Source organism: Salvelinus fontinalis, unplaced genomic scaffold, assembly GCF_029448725.1.
Source record: "Salvelinus fontinalis isolate EN_2023a unplaced genomic scaffold, ASM2944872v1 scaffold_0051, whole genome shotgun sequence".
Classification (NCBI taxonomy): Eukaryota; Metazoa; Chordata; class Actinopteri; order Salmoniformes; family Salmonidae; genus Salvelinus; species Salvelinus fontinalis.
In genome coordinates, this window is record NW_026600260.1 from 46890 (window position 1) to 73431 (window position 26542).

At 43.5% G+C, this 26542-nt stretch overlaps 1 protein-coding gene across 12 annotated transcripts in view; it reads right to left on the reverse strand.

Moving 5' to 3' along the window:
- The window catches only part of LOC129842548 (DISP complex protein LRCH3-like), a 70873-nt gene that overhangs the window by 22384 nt on the left and 21947 nt on the right, over nt 1–26542 (reverse strand). For all 12 annotated transcript variants that reach the window (XM_055911140.1, XM_055911138.1, XM_055911136.1 and 9 more), the window contains exons 3-13: nt 22850–22976; nt 22483–22588; nt 19812–19948; nt 19511–19620; nt 17567–17660; nt 12050–12170; nt 8144–8292; nt 7483–7559; nt 3175–3214; nt 2751–2915; nt 2408–2455 (exon numbers count right to left, since the gene is read on the reverse strand). In XM_055911140.1, the coding sequence (XP_055767115.1) occupies nt 2408–2455; nt 2751–2915; nt 3175–3214; nt 7483–7559; nt 8144–8292; nt 12050–12170; nt 17567–17660; nt 19511–19620; nt 19812–19948; nt 22483–22588; nt 22850–22976 (1174 nt within the window). The remainder of the gene's footprint in view (nt 1–2407; nt 2456–2750; nt 2916–3174; nt 3215–7482; nt 7560–8143; nt 8293–12049; nt 12171–17566; nt 17661–19510; nt 19621–19811; nt 19949–22482; nt 22589–22849; nt 22977–26542) is intronic.

Sequence of the window (26542 nt, forward strand, 5' to 3'; positions counted from 1 at the left end):
GCCTCCAGTATTTATGCTGCAGTAGTTTGTGTCGGGGGGCTAGGGTCAGTCTGTTATATCTGGAGTATTTCTCCTGTCTTATCCGGTGTCCTGTGTGAATTTAAGTATGCTCTCTCTAATTCTATCTTTCTTTCTCTCGAAGGACCTGAGCACTAGGACCATGCCTCAGGACTACCTGGCATGATGACTCCTTGCTGTCCCCAGTCCACCTGGCCGTGCTGCTGCTCCAGTTTCAACTGTTCTGCCTGCGGCTATGGAACCCTGACCTGTTCACCGGACGTGCTACCTGTCCCAGACCTGCTGTTTTCAACTCTGTAGAGACAGCAGGAGCGGTAGAGATACTCCGAATGATCGGCTATGAAAAGCCAACTGACATTTACTCCTGAGGTGCTGACTTGTTGCACCCTCGACAACTACTGTGATTATTATTATTTGACCATGCTGGTCATTTATGAACATTAGAACATCTTGGCAATGTTCTGTTATAATCTCCACCCGGCACAGCCAGAAGAGGACTGGCCACCCCTCATAGCCTGGTTCCTCTCTAGGTTTCTTCCTAGGTGTTGGCCTTTCTAGGCAGTTTTTCCTAGCCACCGTGCTTCTACACCTGCATTGCTTGCTGTTTGGGGTTTTAGGCTGGGTTTCTGTACAGCACTTTGAGATATCAGCTGATGTAAGAAGGGCTATATAAATACATTTCATTTGTCACCCTCCTGACCAAGGCCCTTCTCCCCCGATTGCTCAGTTTGGCCAGGCAGCCAGCTCTAGAAAGAGTCTTGGTGGTTCCAAACTTGTTCCATTTAAGAATGATGGATGCCACTGTGTTCTTGGAGACCTTCAATGCACATTTGTGGCCTGCTGGAGGTCATTTTGCAGGGCTCTGGCAGTGCTCCTCCTTGCCCAAAGGCGGAGGTAGCGGTCCTGCTGCTGGGTTGTTGCCCTCCTACGGCCTCCTCCACGTCTCCTGATGTACTGGCCTGTCTCCTGGTAGCGCCTCCATGCTCTGGACACTACGCTGACAGACACAGAAAACCTTCTTGCCACAGCTCGCATTGATGTTCCAATCCGGAATGAGCTGCACTACCTGAGCCACTTGTGTGGGTTGTAGACTCCGTCTCATGCTACCACTAGAGTGAAAGCACCGCCAGCATTCAAAAGTGATCAAAACATCAGCCAGGAAGCATAGGAACTGAGAAGTGGTCTGTGGTCACCACTTGCAGAATCACTCCTTTATTGGGGGTGTCTTGCTAATTGCCTATAATTTCCACCTTTTGTGTATTCCATTTGCACAACAGCATGTGAAATTTATTGTCAATCAGTGTTGCTTCCTAAGTGGACAGTTTGATTTCACAGAAGTGTGATTGACTTGGAGTTACATTGTGTTGTTTAAGTGTTCCCTTTATTTTTTTGAGCAGTGTATAACAGTAAATGTCCCCCATAAACCTGCAATGAGGCGTATTGCACTTGTGATGGCCGATGTGCAATTTCATGTGCTCTGTATTTCAAAGCCATATCAGATATCAGGATTGTAAAACAGTGTGCTTTGAGCTCAATAATAAAAATAACACCTACAGAAAGCTGAGACCCTCCTCTCATTAATATGGACAACTAGATGGTTTCCAAAGTAGTTTTCCCACGCAATTGCATTTTGAAATGTTATACAATCACAAGGGGCCCACACAAGGGGGTAGAGCGAGTGTGAAGCTCGCTCATTAAAGCAACCGGCCAAAATGAAAGCGGCAGGCACAGCAGCAGGGCAGACATTTGTGTTATGAATCATGAGGATAATGCACTTTGCTATTTAACAAATTCATGGTTTTATCCACCCCAAAAATAGGATGTTTTGATTGAGGTGACCAGCTAGAATGTGCAGCTCGAGCCAGTGCGACCAATAAAATAAATGTAACTGGCACAGCGAAGTTAAAGGGTGGCAAAATGTGACTAAATGGTGGCAGTCTGAAGCCCAGCATTTAGCACAAATTTTTTAGAGTAGGGACAAGAAAGACAACACATTGCTGGGGTCGTAGATGTTTCGCCTTCACCCTCACAAATCAGTGATGGTATAACTGGAGAGGGGAGGGAGGGTGAAGGAAGGGACGTGACCACAATAGGAGCAAAAGAGAGAGATGATGCGTGTGTGTGGGGTGAGGTGGAGGGTTAATGGAGGACAATTGAAAAGGGGATGAGATAGAATGCATGGGAGGAATGGACACCAGACATGACTGCTGGAGACTATGCGTGGTCATGTTTACGGAGAACCCCTGTGAAACTGTATTCAATCCTAGTTATACCTTGAGCCTTTCATGCCAACACACATGAACTCACCGTGGAGATACCTTCAGACACAGAAAACAAAGCCGAAGAGGAAAGAGCGGGAGGGAGAGAAGGGAACAGTGTGTGGACTCACCTCGTTCTCTGTGGGACTCAGCTTGGTAGGGCTTTGAGATGCTTTGTGCTGTAGAAACCGAGAAGAGTCTCAGTGACACAGAAATCTCCAAAAGGTCTAAATGGTTTTATAAAGCTCACTACTCGAGCTACTTGGATTTGAGATCAGATAATGAAGCGCTAGAGAATGTCACTTTCAATTGAGGTCATTTATATTTATCTTTTACTTTTATATAGATACATAGATACATACACAGCATGTGTCAGCACTTTCTATTATCAACTCCCCACTAACTCACCGCACACAGTGATACAAGAGCAAGACATAAATCAACAGAATAAAAATGAATAGTAGTCGGAGGAACCTTGACGTAGGTCATGACGGTGTCCGGCTGCACTGATCGCGACTTCTGCCTCTCCTCCTCGTACCGCAGGGCGGCCAACTGGGCCATCCTCCGCACGCGCTCCACGCCCCCACCCGGCGCCCCGCACGGACCGGCACCAACACCAACCCTGGCCCCTGACCCTCTCTGAACACAGGGAGAGAGGGAGGGGGGAGAGAGAGGAAGAGGGAGGAAACAAAAAGAAAGGAGAGAAAGGAAGGAAGATAGCAGAGGGAAACAGAAAGACGGTGAGGAGGCGGCATGAGGAAGAGAGGAGAGGAGTAGAAAAGAGGTGGTATCGACATTTAGACTCAATAAATCACGTTTCAAACCATGAAAGTAGTAATTGACGTAGTAATAATCAGTATTGGAAGCTGTACACAGCATTTAGACACACTTGGGTTACCTGATTATGAGAGGCAGAAGAGGCTGGATCATGTGCAGTCCTGAGGGAGGGGGGTGGGTGGGAGACAGATGGGGGAAGGGGGTTAGATGTGTGATCTAACTCAACACAGATTATATATATCTTTATTTAGACTGGAGATTTTATGGTCTGTTGGGCACAGTCATTTCTTGAGTCAAAAACATTTGTGAAAAACTGAACAGAGACACGACAACACAGACTGAAAATCTGACAAAGAGCTGGACTCGTGTTTGTGTGAGTGAGTTATACGTCATATACAGCACTATTATAGGCAATATTCCTTCAAAACATTTTCGGCACTGACTGAGCAAATTTCAGGTCCGCTGAGCGCAAACTTGGACTTGTGAAAATTCTGTGCAACTTCCAGTGCACATTTACTGTGAACACTGAAGCTGCACCCACTTTAAGTTACAGTTTTAACATTGGCCATGTACAGCACCTTGCAAAGGTATTCACCCCCTTGTCAGTTTTCCTATTTTGTAGCATTACAACCTGGAATTTAAATTGAATTTGATTTGGATTTCATGTAAATGGACATACACAAAATAGTCCAAATTGGTGAAGTGGAAAATAAATAAATAAATATATAAATATATAAATAAATAAATATATAAATAAATATATAAATAAATATATAAATAAATATATATAAATAAATATATATATAAATAAATATAAATATATATATAAATAAATAAATAAATATAAATAAATATAAATAAAAAAAAATAAATAAATAAATATATAAATAAATAAATATATATATATAAATAAATAAATATATAAATAAATATATAAATAAATATATATATATATAAATATATATATATATAAATAAATAAATATATAAATATATATATATATATATAGAAAATGGAAAAGTGGTGTGTGCATATGTATTCACCCCCTTTGCTATGAAGCCTCTAAATAAGATCTGGTGCAACCAATTACCTTCAGAAGTCAAATAACTAGCTAAATAACGTCCACCTGTGAGCAATCTAAGTATCACGTGATCTGTCACATGATCTCAGTATATATACACCTGTTCTGAAAGGCCCCAGAGTCTGCAACACCAATAAGCAAGCAGCACCACCAAGCAAGCAGCACTATGAAGACAAAGGAGCTCTCCAAACAGGTCAGGGACAAAGTTGTAGAGAAGTACAGATCAGGGTTGGGTTATAAAAAAACAGAGCACCATTAAATACATTATTAAAAAATAGAAAGAATATGGCACCACAACAAAGCTGCCAAGAGGGCCGCCCAACAAAACTCAGACCAGGCAAGGACGGCATTAATCAGAGGCAAACAAAGAGACCAAAGATAACCCTGAAGGAGCAGCAAAGCTCCACTGCCGAGATGGGAGTATCTGTCCATAGGACCACTTTAAGCCGTACACTCCACAGAAATGGGCTTTGCAGAAGAGTGGCCAGAAAAAAAGCCATTGCTTAAAGAAAAAAATAAGCAAACACTCATCTGAGCCATCCGATTGGCCAGCGGTAGGCCTATAGTGCACTTGACTTGCTCTCCGGGCCCACCGGGAAGGCAGAGATTGTAATGTCAGACACATGAAATGGTTCAAAATGGCAACAGTTTGCCTACACGGCGCTTAGGGCAGCTGAATCAGGTGCACCTATCCGCCGACAACCTGTGACAAAAAATAAATAGGAACACTGAAGAATAAAACTAAAATAAATATTCCGATGGCATTGAAGTGCACCACATCAGTCACTGGCTTCATCAATAAGTGCATTAATGACGTCGTCCCCACAGTAACTGTACGTACATTCCCAACCAGAAGCCATAGATTACAGGCAGCATCCGCACTGAGCTAAAGGGTAGAGTTGCTGCTTTCAAGGAGAGGGACTCTAACCAAGTGGCTTATAAGAAATCCCGCTATGCCCTCTGACGAACCATCAAACAGGCAAAGCTTCAATACAGGACTTAGATTGAATTGTACAACACCGGCTCCGACGCTCGTCGGATGTGGCAGGGCTTGCAAACTATTACAGACTACAAAGTCTGAGCTGCTCAGTGACACAAGACTACCAGACGAGCTAAATTACTTCTACAGAGGTTCCTCCTTTAAAAGTCACGTCATACTGCAGCACACCTTGCGGGCTGCTGCAGCATTCTGTGGCACGTTATTCAATTGTCAGAAATATTTTCTGTTAATGCAAGTTAGTGCTGGTTTGACCATCAGAGGGCATCTTTGAAAAGCATTTGAAATTCTACCATGTTGGCATTACCAGAGACTTTAAAACCTTTTTCATAATAACATAGTATATGGGATTGATTTTAAGAAATTTGGCGTAATTAATTATAATTATGGTGTTTCTATTCCCGAGAAAAACGAAAAATGAAACCCTCAGGGTTTCCTTTAGGATGGAATGGAAATTATGGCGCTGTACAACGTGACGGTCGGGAGTAGGCTCCAGCATAAGAGGATTCTAAATGGTTTGCATTCATGAGACAACTTTGCTCCAATATTTCTGTAAATCAGTTATATTTATTCCCACAGTAATTAGTTATGGATACATAACTAAATCAACATCTGCATTTGAAAGAGTATTTTGATCATTATTTTATTAACGAAAGCATAAAGATGCTGATGAAGAAATACAGTACTCTACAGTATATGCTTTTACATTTGGATAATAAAGCATTCAACGCATTTTGAAGACAGAAGCCACCTGCATTTGTTTATTAAGCTACTATGCAGTCTGACAAGTAAACAGCCTACAGTACATACTGTAGTAAACATGGGAAAGTGCCTAATTCCTTACATAAGGGAGATCAGGCCATGTTCAGTCTTTCTCGGTGACCTCAAGTACTCATTAACTCTGTCTTTAATGCTTTTTCGGGTGGCATCAGTCATGGACAGACACTTCTGACACAGTATTAATGATGAACACCCGGAGGTTCAATGGTAAGCCACATTTGCCTCGGGATCCATCCCAATTGGTATTCTGTGCCCACTTGTGGTATCTCTCTTCGGTTACACATCCATGGAATAGCAGAACAGCATAACGGCCCGGGCGGCCCTTGCTGTGCCTGGTGAGCAGTTGGTCAATTTCTGTTGTCAGAAGAGGAATGGAAATGTCAGGGTGAACCGATGAACCCGCCAAGTATGTTGACTGTCTGTCGGAGGTGGAGTTCCAGAGCTCACAGGTGTGCATGGGATGGATTGTGACTGCATCTCGTTCCTCGCCCTCTTCAACGCGTCATACTCCGCCTGGCTCTGGACCAATGTATATTTCTATTACTGTACCTAATGTTGGCCGTTAGGCTAAATGTTTTTTTTTGTGGAGCAGGTTGAGATCACATCACCAACACACTAAGACAGTCGTGAAGAGGGCACGACAAAGCCTATTCCCCTCTCAGGAGAGTGAAAAGATTTATCATGGGTCCTCAGATCCTCAAAACGTTCAACAGCTGCACCATCGAGAGCATCCTGACAGGTTGCATCAGTGCATGGTTTGACAACTGCTGGGGCTCTGACCGCAAGGCACTACAGAGGGTAGTGCGTACAGTCCAGTACATCACTGGGGCCAAGCTTCCTGCCATCCAGGAACTCTATACCAGGTGGTGTCAGAAAAAGGCCCTAAAAATTGTCAAAGACTCCAGCCACCATAGTCATAGACTGTTCTCTCTGCTACCACACAGCAAAGTGGTACTGGAGCGCCAAGTCTAGGACCAAAAGGCTTCTTAACAGCTTCTACCCCCAAGCCATAAGACCCCTGAACAGCTAGTCAAATGACTACCCAGACTATTTGCATTGTTCTCCCCCTTCTATACTGCTGCTATTCTGTTTTATCTATGCATAGTCACTTTAACTCTACCTATATATACATATTACCTCGACTAACCGGTGCCACCGCACATTGACTCTGTACCGGTACCTGTGTATAACCACGCTACTGTTATTTTACTGCTGCTCTTTAATTACTTGTTACTTTTATATTTCTTAGTCTTTTCTGTATTTTTTTTAAACTGCATGTTATTTTTATTTTTTACTTATCTATTTTTTACTTAACACTTATTTTTCTTAAAATGGCATTGTTGGTTAAGGGCTTGTAAGTAAGCATTTCACTGTAAGGTCTACACCTGTTGTATTCGGTGCATGTGACACAAATTTTGATCTGAACTTCAAATCTTGTGCTTCTCTCTGTGGGCTGATATTTCTGCACGGCAGTCTTGGGAGTACTGTTCGTGTGCCCAACTTAGAGGGAACATTGGTTATAGGTCAAGTTACTAGATAGATAGGTAGGGTGTGTGTGTAGGTCTTCCTACCTGTTCTGCAGAGAATTGTGTCGCCTCGGGTCGTCTGTCCTCGAGTCTCTGGAGGAGTTGGACTTGACTGGAGAGCCCTACAAAGAGACAGTCATCAACACACCAGCCACTATCTCGCCCTTACACCACAAACACACCAGGGGTTGGTTCAGTTCAACATTTGCTATGTTGCGTGAAGATTTGCACTGAATGACACGATTCCCCAAAATGGTGCAAACCATTGTTCAACAGCCTTTGAGTTACGTTTGTTCCCGTTTGGGGAGTGTGGCCTAATCAATATGGATGTGACCATTTCAAATTGCAAAACTCAAGGAGCACACCATACACAATCGCTGACTGGGTCACCATAAGCAGGTTCTTCAACTGGTCATTCAGAACAGTAGTTTCTGTTGAATTAAATGTTGCATACTGTTCTGTCGTGATGAACGCACCCCCAGCCTTCTACATACAGTCCTGTGCACACTGGCCAGTCGTACACACATGCGCACTCATGAACACACACACAGTTGGCGAAGCATGGTGCTTGTTTGGGTGTGAGTGATTCCCACCGGGGCCACGCATACAAAATATATGCACGCATGACTAACTCCTTTTGGATAAAAGTGTCTGCTGAATGGCATACCTATTTTATATCACACACACACAAATACATGCAACACACCTCTCTGGTGACGCGGCGCTCAATGTAAGCCATGAACTGGGAACTGAGGCTGATGGTTTCTGCTACTTCTCCTCTCCTACCCTCCTCCTCTTCCTCCTCCTCTCCTGTACAACTGTCTATAAAGTCGATCTGCTCCAGCTCTGCCTCTACTACACACAGACAGATAGACAGACAAGACAGATTACACACAAGTTCATAGTAAAAAGAAGCAAGATGTAGAATATACACTGAACAAAAATATAAATGCAACAATAAAGATGTAGAATATACACTGAACAAAAATATAAATGCCACAATAAAGATTTGAGTTACAGTTCATCAGTCAATTGAAATTAATTAGGCCTTGATCTGTGGATTTCACGACTGGGAATGCAGATATGAATCTGTTGGTCACAGATACCTTAAAAAAAAAAAAGTCAGTATCTGGTGTGACCACCATTTGCCCTATGCAGTGCAATACATCTCCTTCGCATAGAGTTGATCAGGCTGTTGATTGTGTCCTGTGGAATGTTGTCCCACTCCTCTTCAATGGCTGTGAGAAGATGCTGGATATTGGCAGGAACTGGAACATGCTGTCGTACACGTCGATCCAGAGCATCCCATCCTGTTCACAACGTTGACATCAGCAAACAGCTCGCCCACTAGACGCCATACACATATGCCACGCTGTCTGCCATCTGCCCTGTACAGTTGAAGCCGGGATTCATTCATGAAGAGCACAATTCTCCAGCATGTCAGTGGCCATCGTAGGTGAGAATTTGCCCACTGAAGTCAGTTACAACGCCGAACTGCAGTCAGGTCAAGACCCTGGTGAGGATGACGAGCCCGCAGATGAGCTTCCCCCTGAGACGGTTTCTGACAGTTGGTGAAGAAATACAGTGGGGCAAAAAAGTATTTAGTCAGCCACCAATTGTGCAAGTTCTCCCACTTAAAAAGATGAGAGGCCTGTAATTTTCATCATAGGTACACTTTAACTATGACAGACAAAATGAGAAAAAAAATCCAGAAAATCACATTGTAGGATTTTTAATGAATTTATTTGCAAATTATGGTGGAAAATAAGTATTTGGTCAATAACAAAAGTTTCTCAATACTTTGTTATATACCCTTTGTTGGCAATGACAGAGGTCAAACGTTTTCTGTAAGTCTTCACAAGGTTTTCACACACTGTTGCTGGTATTTTGGCCCAGATCTCCTCTAGAGCAGGGATGTTTTGGGGCTGTTGCTGGGCAACACGGACTTTCAACTCCCTCCAAAGATTTTCTATGGGGTTGAGATCTGGAGACTGGCTAGGCCACTCCAGGACCTTGAAATTCTTCTTACGAAGCCACTCCTTTGTTGCCCGGGCGGTGTGTTTGGGATCATTGTCATGCTGAAAGACCCAGCCACGTTTCATCTTCAATGCCCTTGCTGATGTAAGGAGGTTTTCACTCAAAATCTCACGATACATGACCCCATTCATTCTTTCCTTTACACGGATCATTCGTCCTGGTCCCTTTGCAGAAAAACAGCCCCAAAGCATGATGTTTCCTACCCCATGCTTCACAGTAGGTATGGTGTTCTTTGGATGCAACTCAGCGTTCTTTGTCCTCCAAATACGACGAGTTGAGTTTTTACCAAAAAGTTATATTTTGGTTTCATCTGACATTCTCCCAATCTTCTTCTGGATCATCCAAATGCTCTCTAGCAAACTTCAGACGCGCCTTGACATGTACTGGCTTAAGCAGGGGGACACTTCTGGCGCTGCAGGATTTGAGTCCCTGGCGGCGTAGTGTGTTACTGATGGTAGGCTTTGTTACTTTGGTCCCAGCTCTCTGCAGGTCATTCACTAGGTCCCCCCGTGAGGTTCTGGGATTTTTGCTCACCGTTCTTGTGATCATTTTGACCCCACGGGGTGAGATCTTGCGTGGAGCCCCAGATCGAGGGAGATTATCAGTGGTCTTGTATGTCTTCCATTTCCTAATAATTGCTCCCACAGTTGATTTCTTCAAACCAAGATGCTTACCTATTGCAGATTCAGTCTTCCCAGCCTGGTGCAGGTCTACAATTTTGTTTCTGGTGTCCTTTGACAGCTCTTTGGTCTTTGCCATAGTGGAGTTTGGAGTGTGACTGAGGTTGTGGACAGGTGTCTTTTATACTGATAACAGGTGCCATTAATACAGGTAACGAGTGGAGGACAGTGGAGCCTCTTAAAGAAGAAGTTACAGGTCTGTGAGACAGAAATCTTGCTTGTTTGTAGGTGACTTAATACTTATTTTCCACCATAATTTGCAAATAAATTCATTAAAAATCCTACAATCTGGTCTCCCGGGTGGCGCAGTGGTCTAGGGCACTGCATCGCAGTGCTAACTGCACCACCAGAGTCTCTGGGTTCGCCCCCAGGCTCTGTCGCAGCCGGCCGCGACCGGGAGGTCCGTGGGGCGACGCACAATTGGGCTAGCGTCGTCCGGGTTAGGGAGGGTTTGGCCGGTAGGGATGTCCTTGTTTCATCGCGCTCCAGCGACTCCTCTGGCGGGCTGGGCGCAGTGCGCGCTAACCAAGGGGGCCAGGTGCACGGTGTTTCCTCCGACACATTGGTGCGGCTGGCTTCCGGGTTGGAGGCGCGCTGTGTTAAAGAAGCAGTGCGGCTTGGTTGGGTTGTGCCTCGGAGGACGCATGGCTTTCGACCTTCGTCTCTCCCGAGCCCGTACGGGAGTTGTAGCGATGAGACAAGATAGTAATTACTAGCGATTGGATACCACGAAAAATTGGGGGGAAAAATAATCCTACAATGTGATTTTCTGGATTTGTTTCTTCTCATTTTGTCTGTCATAGTTGAAGTGTACCTATGATGAAAATTACAGGCCTCTCTCATCTTTTTAAGTGGGAGAACTTGCACAATTGGTGGCTGACTAAATACTTTTTTGCCCCACTGTACCTTTGCGCAAACTCACAGTTTCATCAGCTGTCTGAGTGTCTGGTCTCAGACGATCTCGCAGGTTAAGAAGCCGGATGTGGAGGTCCTGGGCTGGTGTGGTTACACGTGGTCTGTGGTTGTGAGGCCGGTGGGACGTACTGCCAAATTCTTTAAAACGACGTTGGTGGTGGCTTATGGTGGAGAAATGATCTTGCAATAGCCCTGGTGGACATTCCTGCAGTCAGCATGCCAATTTCACACTCCCTCAACACTGGACATCTGTGGCATCTAAATCTACACATTTTAGTGTGGCCCTTTATTGTCCCCAGCACATGCTGCACCTGTGTAACAATCATGCTGTTTAATCAGCTTCTTGATATGCCAGACCTGTCAGGTGGATTGATTATCTTGGCAAAGGAGAAATGCTCACGAACAGGGAAGTAAATACATTTGTGCACAAAATTGGAGAAATAAGCTTTTCTTGCGTAAGGAACATTTCTGGGATTTTATTTCAGCTCATGGAACTTGGGACCAACATTTTGCATGTTGCATTTATATTTTTATTCAGTGTATATTTCCACAGATGTAGAACCTAATCCAGACCCATTTGTGCTAACATTCCACTCCTTTTCCCCCCCTCCGAAACCTTTATTTAACTATGCAAGTCAGTTAAGAACAAATTCCTATTTACAATGACAGCCTAGGAACAGTGGGTTAACTGCCTTGTTCAGGGGCAGAATGACAGGTTTTTACCTTGTCAGCTCAAGGCTTCGATCTTGTAACCTTTCGGTTACTAGTCCAACGCTCTAACCACTAGGCTACCTGCCGCCTTTTACGCCGTGTCATATGCCAAACACTCTGCCATGACAAGGAGTCATGAGTGAACTGTCTCAGGGAGTGAAATGCTAACACAAACAGACTGGTACCCAGGCTAGAATACAATTGAATAAAACTGTAAATACAGTACATGACCCTACAGTTCACACACACAGACATGCGTTGATTCTCACATGTGCCGTTGGTCACAGGATGGGAGCCAGTTGTCCTGTGCTCCTCCCTTTCCCTCCGCTGTCTCTGTTCTTTGGTTATCTCTGCCACACGCAGTGGCAGGTCCGACAACTCATCCGTGGGCTGTAGGTACACAAGGGATGAAAGAGAAAATAGGTTGGAGAAAGAAACACATGGAAAGATTAGCTTCTACATAAGTGTGAGTGAAATATGGCACTACCTTGCAATCATAGAACCTGTGCGATTGCCCTTTATTTACATTAGGGAGGTCCCCGACTAACAAAAATCGTGGTCGACCGAAAGTCATCTGTTGTTTCGACCAATCGATTGGTCAACATTTTTAAACATGTATTTTTTCATACATAAAACACACCCTATGTGTTTTAATAAAACAAAAACTATACAGTGGTTCTTCCTGTAAAAAGTCGTGTCACACTGCAGCACAGCTTGCGGTATGGTAGAGCATGTTACAGTGCATGACGTCATAGTATTTTACTGTCAGCCATTGTTGCCGTTAATACCGTTAATGCTAATTGAAACCACCAGAGGGCATCTTTGAGGGAGTCTTTATGAAGCTTGCTTACGTTCCTAGATAATCCTACAGAGGTCCATGCAGGCCAGACGTTTTGATTACTATACCCTATCTGAAAAAGCATAACAAGTTAATTCATTTTGTTGACATGAAGCAACCATAGCTTCAGCTACTATAGCACAGAGAAATACATCTTAAAACATGCCATTCTGTTCTTTTTGAAACAAATTGTCTTAGTATCATGTACATTTTTATGACCTTCCGAAACAAAATATGAATGGATTTCTTTGTGATTGTGCATATTAAACTGATTTATTAGACTGGCGGTTATCCCAACTATTCTACCTCATACAGCAGACCTTCTTGGAGCTTTGAGGATGAAATGCTCAATACGTTTTTGTCTTTTAATGATATTTCTCTTAATGTAGGCCTACTGCTAGAGTGTAAACCACAGATATTTGGGTAAATTTAGGGCCAGGTGGGTTCAAGATTTTTATTGAAATGACATGGAGCTGTAGGACTAAGAGACCTGTTTTTATTTTACTAGGCAAGTCAGTTAAGAACTAATTCTTATTAACAATGACGGCCTAGGAACAGTGGGTTAACTGCCTTGTTCAGGGGCAGAACGACAGATTTTTACCTTGTCAGCTCAGGGATTCGATCTTGTAACCTTTCGGTTACTAGTCCAACGCTCTAACCACTAGGCTACCTGCTGCCCCAGGTAGGCTAGTTTACTGTAGCTGTCTTTAACATAACTTACATTCATGCATTTGTGTATGTTATCACCCCAGACCGCAACATACATTTCGCCAACGTCTGGCCCATGTATACATGATACATCGGTCTGATGTAGTATGGAGAGCGTTTGCACATTGGCAAGATGCCGCCAAGACGTCGGCATTAGATCTCATTTGCCCTTCAGTGGCTGTTTGGATGATGCATGTCAAAGCTGCTAAATTATACTGGCAATATTTAAAAAAAAACCAATATGATTCACATTTGAGTCATTTCACTCACTTAGTGAGCGAATACATTTTTGTACCCCCCCCCCCCCCCCCCCCCCCCCCCCCCCTTGGGAATCAAACCCACAACCATGACGTTGCAAGTGCCATGGTCTACCAACTGAACTACATCGGAATATCCTAAACTATTAGTGATTTTGTTTGTGGGTAAAATGAAGAGGGAAGATTCAACGTCAAGTTGATTAAGCTATTGCTATACCAGCAAGTTCTTAAAGGAACCCCAGCAGAGAAAAGTGTGTGCAAAACTGTCAAGGCAAAGGGTGGAAGAATCTCAAATTGAAAATACATTTTGATTTGTTGAACACTGTTTTGGTTACTACATGATTCCATATGTGTTATTACAAAGTTTTGATATCTTCACTGTTATTCTACAATGTAGAAAAAAAGTAAAAATCGAGAAAAACCCTAGAATTGAGTAAGTGTGTCCTAACTTTTGACTGGTACTGTATACAGGATATACACAGAGTGCCTTGGGAAAGTATTCAGACCCATTTACTTTTTACACATTTTGCTACATTATAACCTTATTCTAAAACGGATTAAATGAAAAAATGTCCTCAGCAATCTACACACAATACCCCATAATGTCAAAGTGAAAACAGGTTTCTAGAAATTATTCTAAATTAATATCCAAGGGGCATAACATTTCCACAGCCTAATTGTACTGTAACCAACAACCATTTCGCCTATGGCAGGACTACAGTATATCTAAATGACTCTCTGCCAATAATTACATTTGGAAGATTAAAGGATTCTAAATTAATATCTAAAGGGGCATTTTCCATGAGATATTCTCAGATATACTCACAGAACCTAAGGGGCTATTATATAATTCTAAACCATTAATAATAATCGCTTTCGTTTTCATTCAACCAAGAGTGTGTGAGAAAAGGCAATTCTTGAACACGGGGTGAGACATTCTCACTAATTTGTAAATAAAGCCAGTTTGATATTTTGAATGATTTATTTCTGGAGAAATCTAACTTGATTATTTAGCAGACATCACTTGCTTATATTCAGTCAGCACATATCTTAAGAATATCATGGAATATAATTGAACATTTTTGTTTCTCCATGCTCGTGTCTGAGCAGCACGTAACGGTGCTGAAATAGACGTCCACAGAATATTTTGTTTCCAAAAAAACGACAGTGAGCGATTATTATCTGAATAAAGGCCAAAACATTGCCCAGCTAATAGCCATAATAACACTGTACAACGTGACCATGTGTGTTTGAAAGAGTACCTTCCAGTAAGCAACAATTTGTTTGCATTCATGACAACTTTGTTCCAATATTTCTGTAATTCACTGATATTTATTCCCATAGTAATTCGTTATGGATCCATAACTAAAACATCCGCATTTTGAAAGAGTATTTTTATCATTTTATTAACGAAAGCATAAAGATGCCATTATTAGTTACATTGTTTAAGTTTGAACGTGCAGACTGGCACTAAGAACAGGACAGCGGGAACGTTTCCCTAGTCAGCGCCATTATTAGTGCAATGTCCCTTCAATATTTTGGAGATGATTTCCTTTTCAAATAATGTAAAATGAGCGAGAAAATGGCCATTCTTGAACATGGGGTGAGACATTGTTACTAATTTGTAAATAAAGCCAGATTGTTATTTAAAAATATTTATTTATGTTTTTAGAGTGAGAGAAACCAGAAACCCACAGTCATCTCATGGGTCTTCCAGTCAAGGCCAGCACAGTATTGAACCAGCATCTGTAGCAACACAGCTTGCCCTGCTTTCCAGTGTCTTAGACCAGTGCGCCACTCAGGCGCTGTACAACGTGACCGGTCGAGAGTGGCCTACAGTACCACAGTAAGAGCAAAATAATCCTAACAAAATAAAAGAATCATACTGAAGTCGTGCACAACTGTCAGCTTCTATTTCTATGTCACCCATTCATTGTCAGTTTGAGACACAGTAGGACTCAAAAGCATAATCAGTGCTCTAACTCCCCCTTGTGCTGGTCTGGAGCAATGAAGTGATGACGCAGGGTACCGTATTAAACCACTAATTATCTCTAAGTACCGCGGCGTAAGCTCACAACTTTTAAAGGAAGAGCCACTAACTGCCTGTGTAAGCAACGTCAGCACAAGAACCATAGGAAAAGCCAGCCTTTTCATGGTGGTTTGATCAATAGGACTGTACAGTTCCCAAATAGAAAAGGACTCCGGTGGTATTTGCAGAAATCCATTCAGGTGTATTTTGTGGCTTTTGGTGAATTGCGTTCTAATGATCTAAAGCCGCACTATTGCAACTGCCTGTAAACACACAGTCCAGTTCAAAGTGAATGATGGCAGGCCCTACTGCCTGTAAACACACAGTCTAGTTCAAAGTGAATGATGGCAGGCCCTACTGCCTGTAAACACACAGTCTAGTTCAAAGTGAATGATGGCAGGCCCTACTGCCTGTAAACACACAGTCCAGTTCAAAGTGAATGATGGCAGGCCCTACTGCCTGTAAACACACAGTCTAGTTCAAAGTGAATGATGGCAGGCCCTACTGCCTGTAAACACACAGTCCAGTTCAAAGTGAATGATGGCAGGCCCTACTGCCTGTAAACACACAGTCTAGTTCAAAGTGAATGATGGCAGACCCTACTGCCTGTAAACACACAGTCCAGTTCAAAGTGAATGATGGCAGGCCTGTGGAAAATGGCTTGTTTGCATGAAGGCCTACTGTAGCTCTGATTGGCTATGGCGCACCAGTCTGCGTAGACTCCGCTCCTGTACGAGATAAATGTTTTTATTTGGTTTTATCTACTGCAGTGTCTATAAATTGTCAAAATGCAGAGCTGCATTCCCACTCTATATTGCTATTTAGAATGTTCACAAATGCCTTAGTATATGTAATTCCCAAATATTCTAAGAATTTATGAAAACGTTAATATCTAAGGGATCGCTAGTCAGGGGGAAAAAATGAATAAAATGCATACAAAGTATCATTCTTCCTGGGAGTGTATATGAACAGATTAATTGTTTCATGTTGCTAAAATGCTATCAGTTAAACTTTAAGGACAACCCTGTTACGTGAACTGAATTCTCATTTTAATATGGTGGGGGAAAAAATATTTTTTTCTCAAGAAACATCGAACATATAATATTCAAATCATAGTGTAAAAGCAGGTGAGCTGGTTCTACTCTTTGACAATTTTATGGGGTTTTTTTTGTAGTAGAAAACTGAGCGCCTCAAGCATTACATATCAACCCTGTTACCCATAGAACGATAGGAAGGAAACGTTAACAATTTACATTTTTATGTGAAGCTTGCATTTAAATTGTCCCTCCCTGTTGCAGACAATAAGCTTCCATTTCCCCTCTCACAAGGGGATTTATGGATGATTTAAGATGAAAAAAGGAATCCTGTTAAGTTCAACCCTGTTACTTTAATGGAACTTAATACTGTACTTTTATTTAAGTATGTGAAATGATATACAGTACCAGTCAAAGGTCTGGACACACCCACTCATTCCAGGGTTTTTATTTTCTTTATTTTAACTATTTTTTACATTGTAAAATAATAGTGAAGATATCAAACCAATTAAATAACACATATGGAATCATGTAGTTAAGGAAAAGAAGCCAAGTGCTCAGCATATGTGGGAACTCCTTCAAGACTGTTGGAAAAGCATTCCCCATGACGCTGGTTGAGAGAATGCCAAGAGTGTACCAAGCTGTCATCAAAGCAAAGGGTGGCTACTTTGAAGAATCTCAAATAGAAAATTAAACAAAATTAATAATAATTAAACTTGAATATGTAGGTGTGTCCAAAATGTTGACTGGTACTGTATTTACATTTTTTTTTAATAAGTTCCACTACCCAAAATATACTCTTTCGTGAAATGACTCAAAAATTACTAGGAAGACCCAGAGTTATTTGTAATCTTACCTCAGTGCCTGACCATCGTGTGTGTGTGTGTGTGTGTGTGTGCGTGCGTGCGTGTGCGTCTCACCTCGTTGCCTGACCATCTCTTGTCTCCACTGTCCACGCTGTTGAAGCCAGAGTCCAGCGCTCCGTACGGTCGGCCAGGGTACAGCTCCTCCACACTAAGAGTACAGAAGATAAGACCAACTTTAAGACCAAAACCTGGGTCAAAACACAATGTCAAATGAGTTCAAACACTTGAGCTGTGCTTGGTTTCTTTATTTAAGCCCTGCATAAAACACACCAATAAACAATTATACTATACATATCTACAGTATACACATCAATTACACAATACGAAAACAAAACACCAAAACACATGGATATGAAACAAAGCAATTTAGTGAGTTGAAGTACAACGGAATAGTGTCACAAGTGTAAACGCCAAGCTAAATGAAGGAAGAACTTGAACCAGGTACGGTGTGTGTCTAGGAGGAGTGGATATGTCTGTCTGTAATAGTATGGGGACAGGACCTGCATCTATATGTGAGGAAGGGTGTGTGTCTAGGAGGAGTGGATATGTCTGTCTGTAATAGTATGAGGACAGGACCTGCATCTGTATGTGAGGAAGGGTGTGTGTCTAGGAGGAGTGGATATGTCTGTCTGTAATAGTATGGGGACAGGACCTGCATCTATATGTGAGGAAGGGTGTGTGTCTAGGAGGAGTGGATATGTCTGTCTGTAATAGTATGGGGACAGGACCTGCATCTATATGTGAGGAAGGGTGTGTGTATGCGTGGGAATAGTATGTTTACTGTATTATGTGACTGTGAGGAGGAAAGGTACGTAACACTTTATGAGAGTAGCAATGCAGATCTGGATTAATAAAAACGTCTGAGTTGCACGGTAGGCCTACCTGTAGAAAACCGTAGTAAAACGCTTTGCAACAGAAAATTATTTGCAAGGAAATTGAGAGTTTCTTATTGGACAAATTCAGGTTGGGCCATCCCTGTTTTGACCTGTTTGCTTCTGTTTGGTTTCTAGTAAATACACCACTGGGATTCAATGAGGATGTTTTGTACATCTGGGTGTGAGCAAGGTTGGTACGGTACATCCCATTCTCAACTCAATGGATGAACTCCCTTTTTCAGCTGCGCTCCCTTCGAAAACTCCACCCAACCTTTCCCTCTTTCTACCTTTTGTTTTTACCACTCCCTCACTTCCTCTATATCTCAATTTCAATCTCTCCTCCCCAACCTCTGGACAGTGACTAGTAGAGTACCTTTGAACATTTACAGAGGGCTCAGAGAGCAAGAGAGGTTGTAGAGCAGAACAGATCAATATCATATATAATATTATTATAGATACAAGCAGAGATGTCGACAGAGAAAGACAGGAGCAGGGAGATGCAGAGGAAAGAGTGACCCCTCTTTCTGCCTCCCTCCAGCTGCTCCTCTGCACACAGCTGCTTCCAGGGCTGGCCTCCGCATTATTAATTTACATTTACATTTAAGTCATTTAGCAGACGCTCTTATCCAGAGCGACTTACAAATTGGTGCATTCACCTTATGATATCCAGTGGAACAACCACTTTACAATAGTGCATCTAACTCTTTTAAGGGGGGGGGGGGGGTCAGAAGGATTACTTTATCCTATCCTAGGTATTCCTTAAAGAGGTGGGGTTTCAGGTGTCTCCGGAAGGTGGTGATTGACTCCGCTGACCTGGCGTCGTAAGGGAGTTTGTTCCACCATTGGGGTGCCAGAGCAGCGAACAGTTTTGACTGGGCTGAGCGGGAACTGTACTTCCTCAGAGGTAGGGAGGCGAGCAGGCCAGAGGTGGATGAACGCAGTGCCCTTGTTTGGGTGTAGGGCCTGATCAGAGCCTGAAGGTACGGAGGTGCCGTTCCCCTCACAGCTCCGTAGGCAAGCACCATGGTCTTGTAGCGGATGCGAGCTTCAACTGGAAGCCAGTGGAGAGAGCGGATTAATGGCAGTGGAAGCGTGTGTATGCGTGTGTATGCGTGTGTCTCACCAGGATCCGAAGGCTAGGGGTCTCCTGTCGTAGTCTGGGAGCTCAGGTGTAGTCTTGCTGGCCTCATTGTTCAGATACTTAAATATATGGATCATCCCCTTTATACAAATCTGGGAATGGCAGGGAAACAAACCCATGATAAACAGAAGGAACAGTTTGACTAGGACATATTAACACATTTGTGTGGTGCAGGTCATAATTCCATAATCAGGCTGAGAGTTGAAGTGTTACTAGTCACTGACTAGGAGCAAAAGGTGTATTGGTATCGTGGTGAATGAATGTATAGTTAAGCGTGTGTTACCTGTGCGGGTGGGTTCTGTAGTGGGTTGTTGTCCAGCACGATGCTCTGTAGGTGGCGCAGGTTGCGGTAACACACAGGGATGGATGTCACCTTGTTACAAGAAAAGTCCAGACGCACCAGTGGCAACGCAGCCAGCTCTGTATGGACATAGGACACAGCTCAACTATAACCCCTTATAGTTGATGTCATCGCCCCGCAAAAATCTAATTAGCAAAATAAAACATCCGTCTGGTTAAGCTAGAGATATGTTTTTTTTGCACAGCCAACTTCTGTCTGTAGCGTCTGAACAGTTTGTGCTACACACTAATATGACCCCTCTAATGAAAGGTGTTTTGCTCTAGGATGCCCACAACTCGTCTGAAGGTAGCACGGTACCAGTTTGTGCTACACACTAATATGACCCCTCTAATAAAAGGTGTTTTGCTCTAGGATGCCCACAACTCGTCTGAAGGTAGCACGGTACCAGTTTGTGCTGCACACTAATATGACCCCTCTAATAAAAGGTGTTTTGCTCTAGGATGCCCACATCTCATCTGAAGGTAGCTCGGTACCAGTTTGTGCTGCACACTAATATGACCCCTCTAATAAAAGGTGTTTTGCTCTAGGATGCCCACAACTCGTCTGAAGGTAGTCCGATACCAGTTTAAAAAACATGTATGGAAGCATACACTGAGCTTACCAAACATTAGGAACTCGACCCTAATATTGAGTTACCCCGCCCTCAAAACAGGTTAAATTTGTCAGGGCATGGACTCTACAAGGTGTCAAAAGCGTTCCACAGGGATGCTGGCCCAAGTTGACTCCAATTACTCCTACAGTTGTGTTAAGTTGGCTGGATGTCCTTAGGGTGCTGGACCATTCATGATACACACGGGAAACGGTTGAATGTGGAAAAACCCAGCAGAATTGCAGTTCTTGACACAAACCGGAGCCCCTGGCCCCTACTACCATCCCCTGTTCAAAGGCACAAAAATATTTTGTCTTCCCAATTCACCCTCTGAATGGCACACATACACAATCCATGTCTCAATTGTCTCAACGCCTAAATTTTTTAAATATATTTAACCAGTCTCCTCCTCTTCATCTACACTGATTGAAGTGGATTTAACAACTGGCATCAATAAGGGATCATAGCTTTCACCTGGATTCACCTGGTCAGTCTATGCCATAGAAAGAGCAGGTGTCCTTCATGTTTTCTACACTCAGTGTATCTGCATGTAGTTCAGTGCCCAAAAAAAGGATTCTTAAGGATTAAACAGTGTGTGTGTTGACCAGAGTGGACACGACGCCAGGCCAGGGGGTTGAGAGTGTGTTGACCAGAGTGGACACGACGCCAGGCCAGGGGGTTGAGTGTGTGTTGACCAGAGTGGACACGACGTCAGGCCAGGGGGTTGAGTGTGTGTTGACCAGAGTGGACACGACGTCAGGCCAGGGGGTTGAGAGTGTGTTGACCAGAGTGGACACGACGTCAGGCCAGGGGGTTGAGAGTGTGTTGACCAGAGTGGACACGACGTCAGGCCAGGGGGTTGAGAGTGTGTTGACCAGAGTGGACACGACGTCAGGCCAGGGGGTTGAGAGTGTGTTGACCAGAGTGGACACGACGTCAGGCCAGGGGGTTGAGTGTGTGTTGACCAGAGTGGACACGACGTCAGGCCAGGGGGTTGAGTGTGTGTTGACCAGAGTGGACACGACGTCAGGCCAGGGGGTTGAGAGTGTGTTGACCAGAGTGGACACGACGTCAGGCCAGGGGGTTGAGTGTGTGTTGACCAGAGTGGACACGACGTCAGGCCAGGGGGTTGAGAGTGTGTTGACCAGAGTGGACACGACGTCAGGCCAGGGGGTTGAGTGTGTGTTGACCAGAGTGGACACGACGTCAGGCCAGGGGGTTGAGTGTGTGTTGACCAGAGTGGACACGACGTCAGGCCAGGGGGTTGAGAGTGTGTTGACCAGAGTGGACACGACGTCAGGCCAGGCGGTTGAGTGTGTGTTGACCAGAGTGGACACGACGCCAGGCCAGGGGGTTGAGTGTGTGTTGACCAGAGTGGACACGACGTCAGGCCAGGGGGTTGAGTGTGTGTTGACCAGAGTGGACACGACGTCAGGCCAGGGGGTTGAGTGTGTGTTGACCAGAGTGGACACGACGTCAGGCCAGGGGGTTGAGTGTGTGTTGACCAGAGTGGACACGACGTCAGGCCAGGGGGTTGAGTGTGTGTTGACCAGAGTGGACACGACGTCAGGCCAGGGGGTTGAGTGTGTGTTGACCAGAGTGGACACGACGTCAGGCCAGGGGGTTGAGAGTGTGTTGACCAGAGTGGACACGACGTCAGGCCAGGGGGTTGAGTGTGTGTTGACCAGAGTGGACACGACGTCAGGCCAGGGGGTTGAGTGTGTGTTGACCAGAGTGGACACGACGTCAGGCCAGGGGGTTGAGTGTGTGTGTGTTTATTGTATTATATATTTTTTTAACTATGCAAGTCAGTTAAGAACAAATACTTATTTTCAATGACGGCCTAGGAAAAGTGGGTTAACTGCCTTGTTCAGGGGCAGAACGACAGATTTTTTCCTTGTCAGCTCGGGGATTTGATCTTGAAAACTTTCAGTTACTAGTCCAACGCTCTAACCACAAGGCTACCTGCAGCCCGTGTGTGTGTGTGTGTGTGTGTGTGTTGACCTGGGGGCAAGCGGGCCAGGTGGTTGCGGCGGATGTTGAGGTCTCGCAGCGAGTCCAGTCGACCAACCTGAGGAGGCAGTGTCTGGATCTCATTACAACTCACGTCCTGGAGAGAGGGATGAGGGGAGAGAAGGAGAGGAAAAGGGTGGCCTGGTTAAACGGTAATCAAACCACAACACAAAGTCTACCAATAAGGGGAAGAAAACGGGCAATTCAACATTGTGGTTTTGACACTGGAAAACATCCGACGGCCAGATACCCACAGCCAATTAAGCCGTGTGTGTGTGTGTGTGTGTGTGTGTGTGTGTGTGTGTGTGTGTGTGTGTGTGTGTGTGTGTGTGTGTGTGTGTGTGTGTACTGGCCTGACCAGTTCTGTGAGCTGTCGTAGTTGGCCGAGCTCTTCGGGAAGGGAGACCAGCTTGTTGTTACAAGCGATCAGGACCTTCAACGGCAGACTGCACACCGGACTGGGCAGGGTCGACAACTGGTTCCGACTGGAATCCGGATTAAAGAGAAAGAAAGAAAGACAGGAGAGAGAAAATTGAAGTGGTGCTTTTGACTAAAGCCTTGGTAAATTCATGTCTCCATTCAAATTCAAATAACTGTGATGGTGGATGTTTTTATGTGTCCTGGCAAGACGGTGAATGTTACTGAATATTATCAAAACAAAGGAAGTCACTCTGTTCAACAATGTTCTTGACATTCTATTGCCACTGTCTGGGAAACAGGTTACTGTTACAGACCAAAAAGTATTGTCTCAATCCTGTTGATCTGAAATGCTGTGACTTTTCTCTATGCCCAAAACAGATCGGCACTTTAATTTGATGAATGAACATGGGTGTCATCCCAAATGGCACCCTATTCCCTATTGAGTGGGCTACTTTTGACCAGGGCCGATAGGGGTCAAATGTAGTGTATTATATAAGGAATAGGGTACCTTTGCGATGTAGAGCATCTGTTTTAGGCATCACATATTTTTTACATGGGTGAACGTAGTATGGATGCATGGGCCGTCTTTCTATGGTTTGAGTTCACGTGGCATGTCAAATTTGTAAATAGATATGTACATCTGTATTTACTCTACTGTGTGTGTGTACCACCATATGTTCAAGTGTGTGTGTGTGTGTGTGTGTGTGTGTGTGTGTGTGTGTGTGTGTGTGTGTGTGTGTGTGTGTGTGTGTGTGTGTGTGTGTGTGTGTGTGTGTGTGTGTGTGTGTGTGTGTGTGTGTGTGTGTGTGTGTGTGTGTGAGAGAGAGAGAAAGGTAGAAGTACTCAAAAGTACTCACACATACTTGAGTAAAAGTAAAAGCTATACATCAAATTCCTTATATTAAGCAAACCAGACGGCACAACTTTCTAGTTTTTTTATTTTTTATTTATGGACAGACGGGCACACTAACAATTTACAGACACAGTATTTGTGTTAGATCAGAGGCAGTAGGCATGACAACCTGTTATATTAATAGGTGCATGAGTTGGACCATATTGCTGTCCTGCCTGAGCATTCGAAATGCAGCAAGTACTTTTGGGTGCCAGGGAAAATGTATGCGAGTAAAAAGTACTTATTTTAGAATGTACAGATACGACTTAGAGAGGCAATATGTAACTTTTTTGGGCGACCCAACCAAATGCAAATAGAAATGTGAGTTATATTGAAAGCATTTCTAAGAAGCGGTTGATCTGTTCTATGTAAGCTATTTCTATGCTTCCTGTTCTTAAGTTTAGTTTTTGCATCTTTTACTTTCTGTTTTGTACACCAGCTTCAAACATCTTAAACAATATTTTTGGTTATGGAAAATGTAGAGTATTTTCACAGTGGTTTAGATGGTACAATGATACTCCACACCTGGGTTCATCAACTAGGTTTGGCCTCATTTTTTTCTGAGCTAATAGTTGGCGGACCAGAATATCATTAGCATTTATTATTAGCACAATTAATAGGCCAACAATACAAATTAAACTTTTTTAACATCTGATTAGTACATAATAAATTCACTGACAATCATTTCTGTCTAATTACACTCATAAAATCACCAATGTCTCTATTCAATTCTAATTTGTCCATTTCGTTGTGCGTTGATTGTTGGGGAAAAACTGGTCTACTGTAGGCTACACTACTTTAACGTCAACATTCGTTCAGAATAATTAGCTTGCTAGCAAGACTGTTAATCAGACTGTTAAACAGTCATCACTAACACAGAGAGGCTGCTGCCTATATACAGACTTGAAATCATTGGCCACTTTAATAAATGGAACACTCGTCACTTTAATAATGCCACTAAGAATGTTTACATATCTTGAATTACTCAACTCATATGTATATACTGTATTGTATACTATCTATTGCATCTTAGCCTATCCTTCTCTGAAATTACTCATCCATACATTTATACATTCTTATTCCATTACTTAGATGTCTGTGTATTAGGTTTTTGTTGTGTAACTGTTAGATATTTCTTCTTAGATATCACCGCACTGTCGGATCTAGAAGCACAAGCATTTCACTACACTCGCAATAACATCTGCTAACCATGTGTACGTGACCAATAACATTTGATTTGATTTTGAAGAGAAAATGTCACTCAAAGTATAAAAAAATGGAAGTTTCAGGGAAGAATGGACAGAAAAATGCGTTCATCTTACCATCTTTCTCCAATGCCAAGCCAGCATGTCTCATTTCCCATGAAAATGTTGCTGTTTGCAAATAATTCAAATCTCAGACATTTTTATGAATCTAAGCATGGTCCTTTCAAAGTGGTCATCGCGCACTAGACAAAGGCCCGACGCAGAAACATTGAAGTGTTAACTGCAAGCTACAAACACAGCAGCAGAATCCTCCTTCGTTGCCTGACAAAAACAACAGAAGGTCACAAGTGCCTTCCTAAAAGCGTCCTGGGTTCTAACCAAACACAACATGCCCTTCACAGACGCGGAGGTATTTCAAAAGTGCATAGTGACAGTTTGAGGAATTGGCTAACCACAAGTCTACGGACAGCATAACTGCGCCTGTCAAACAGATGCCTGTCTGTGTCAACTGCCGGCCTCCATGCACAGGCGGATGATGTGCATCGGATTACTTTGGAGGGGCTCAGTCAGGCTGAGCATTTTCCCCTGGCCATTGATGAGAGTACTGACAACACCAATGTAGCACAGTTGTGTGTGTGTGTGTGTGTGTGTGTGTGTGTGTGTGTGTGTGTGTGTGTGTGTGTGTGTGTGTGTATGTGTGTGTGTATGTGTGTATGTCTGTTAACGCAGCATAGCCTGTCATTTAAAAAAAAAGTACAGTTTGTGGTCATCGATGGGGCTCCTGCTATGGTGGGCAGACACAGGGGCCTGGTCAACAGGCTGAAGGAAATCACCCCCCCCCCCCCAAATGAATGTGAATGGCTCGCATTATCTCATCCTTTAGAGTGTGCTGTGAGCCAGACTAAACCGGGAGCTAAAAGGATGTGATGGATAAAGTCATGCGCATAATCAACTTTGTCAGGCAGACAACAAAGTATTTTCCGCAAGCTTGATACAGAATCATAGAACACCCACAATCTCCTGCTTCACAACGACGTGCACTGGCCACTGGAGCGGTACTGTGAGCTGCATGACTAGGTCGTGGATTTTCTCCGAAAAAGCTAAATGAGAGGAGCAGTTGCCCACCTCCGTATTCTGCATTTTTGGCAATTCAAACTGAGCCTATTAAACGTCGAAACAAATCAGCGATGCGCTCCGAAGTGCCAAGTCCATGTGTGCATTTTGGGTGGCATGCTCAGACGAATACAGCACAATAAAAAAACTGGCATTTTATGTGCTAACAATGTTTGGATCGACTTACACCTGCGAGTCCTCCTTTCCCTCTATGAACGCAATATAGACTCACGACAGGAACCGGCTTTCACATAAGTCAATCAAGGGCTGCTTGCGTATTAAAATCACATCCATCTCACCCGACATCCACAAGATCGTGTGGTAAATTCAGTGGCCTATATGACGGTAGTTAGTAAATACTAACTTTGTTGTGAGTGCTTATACAGGGCAATTAAGGCCTCAAGCTGACAGTATTTTCTGT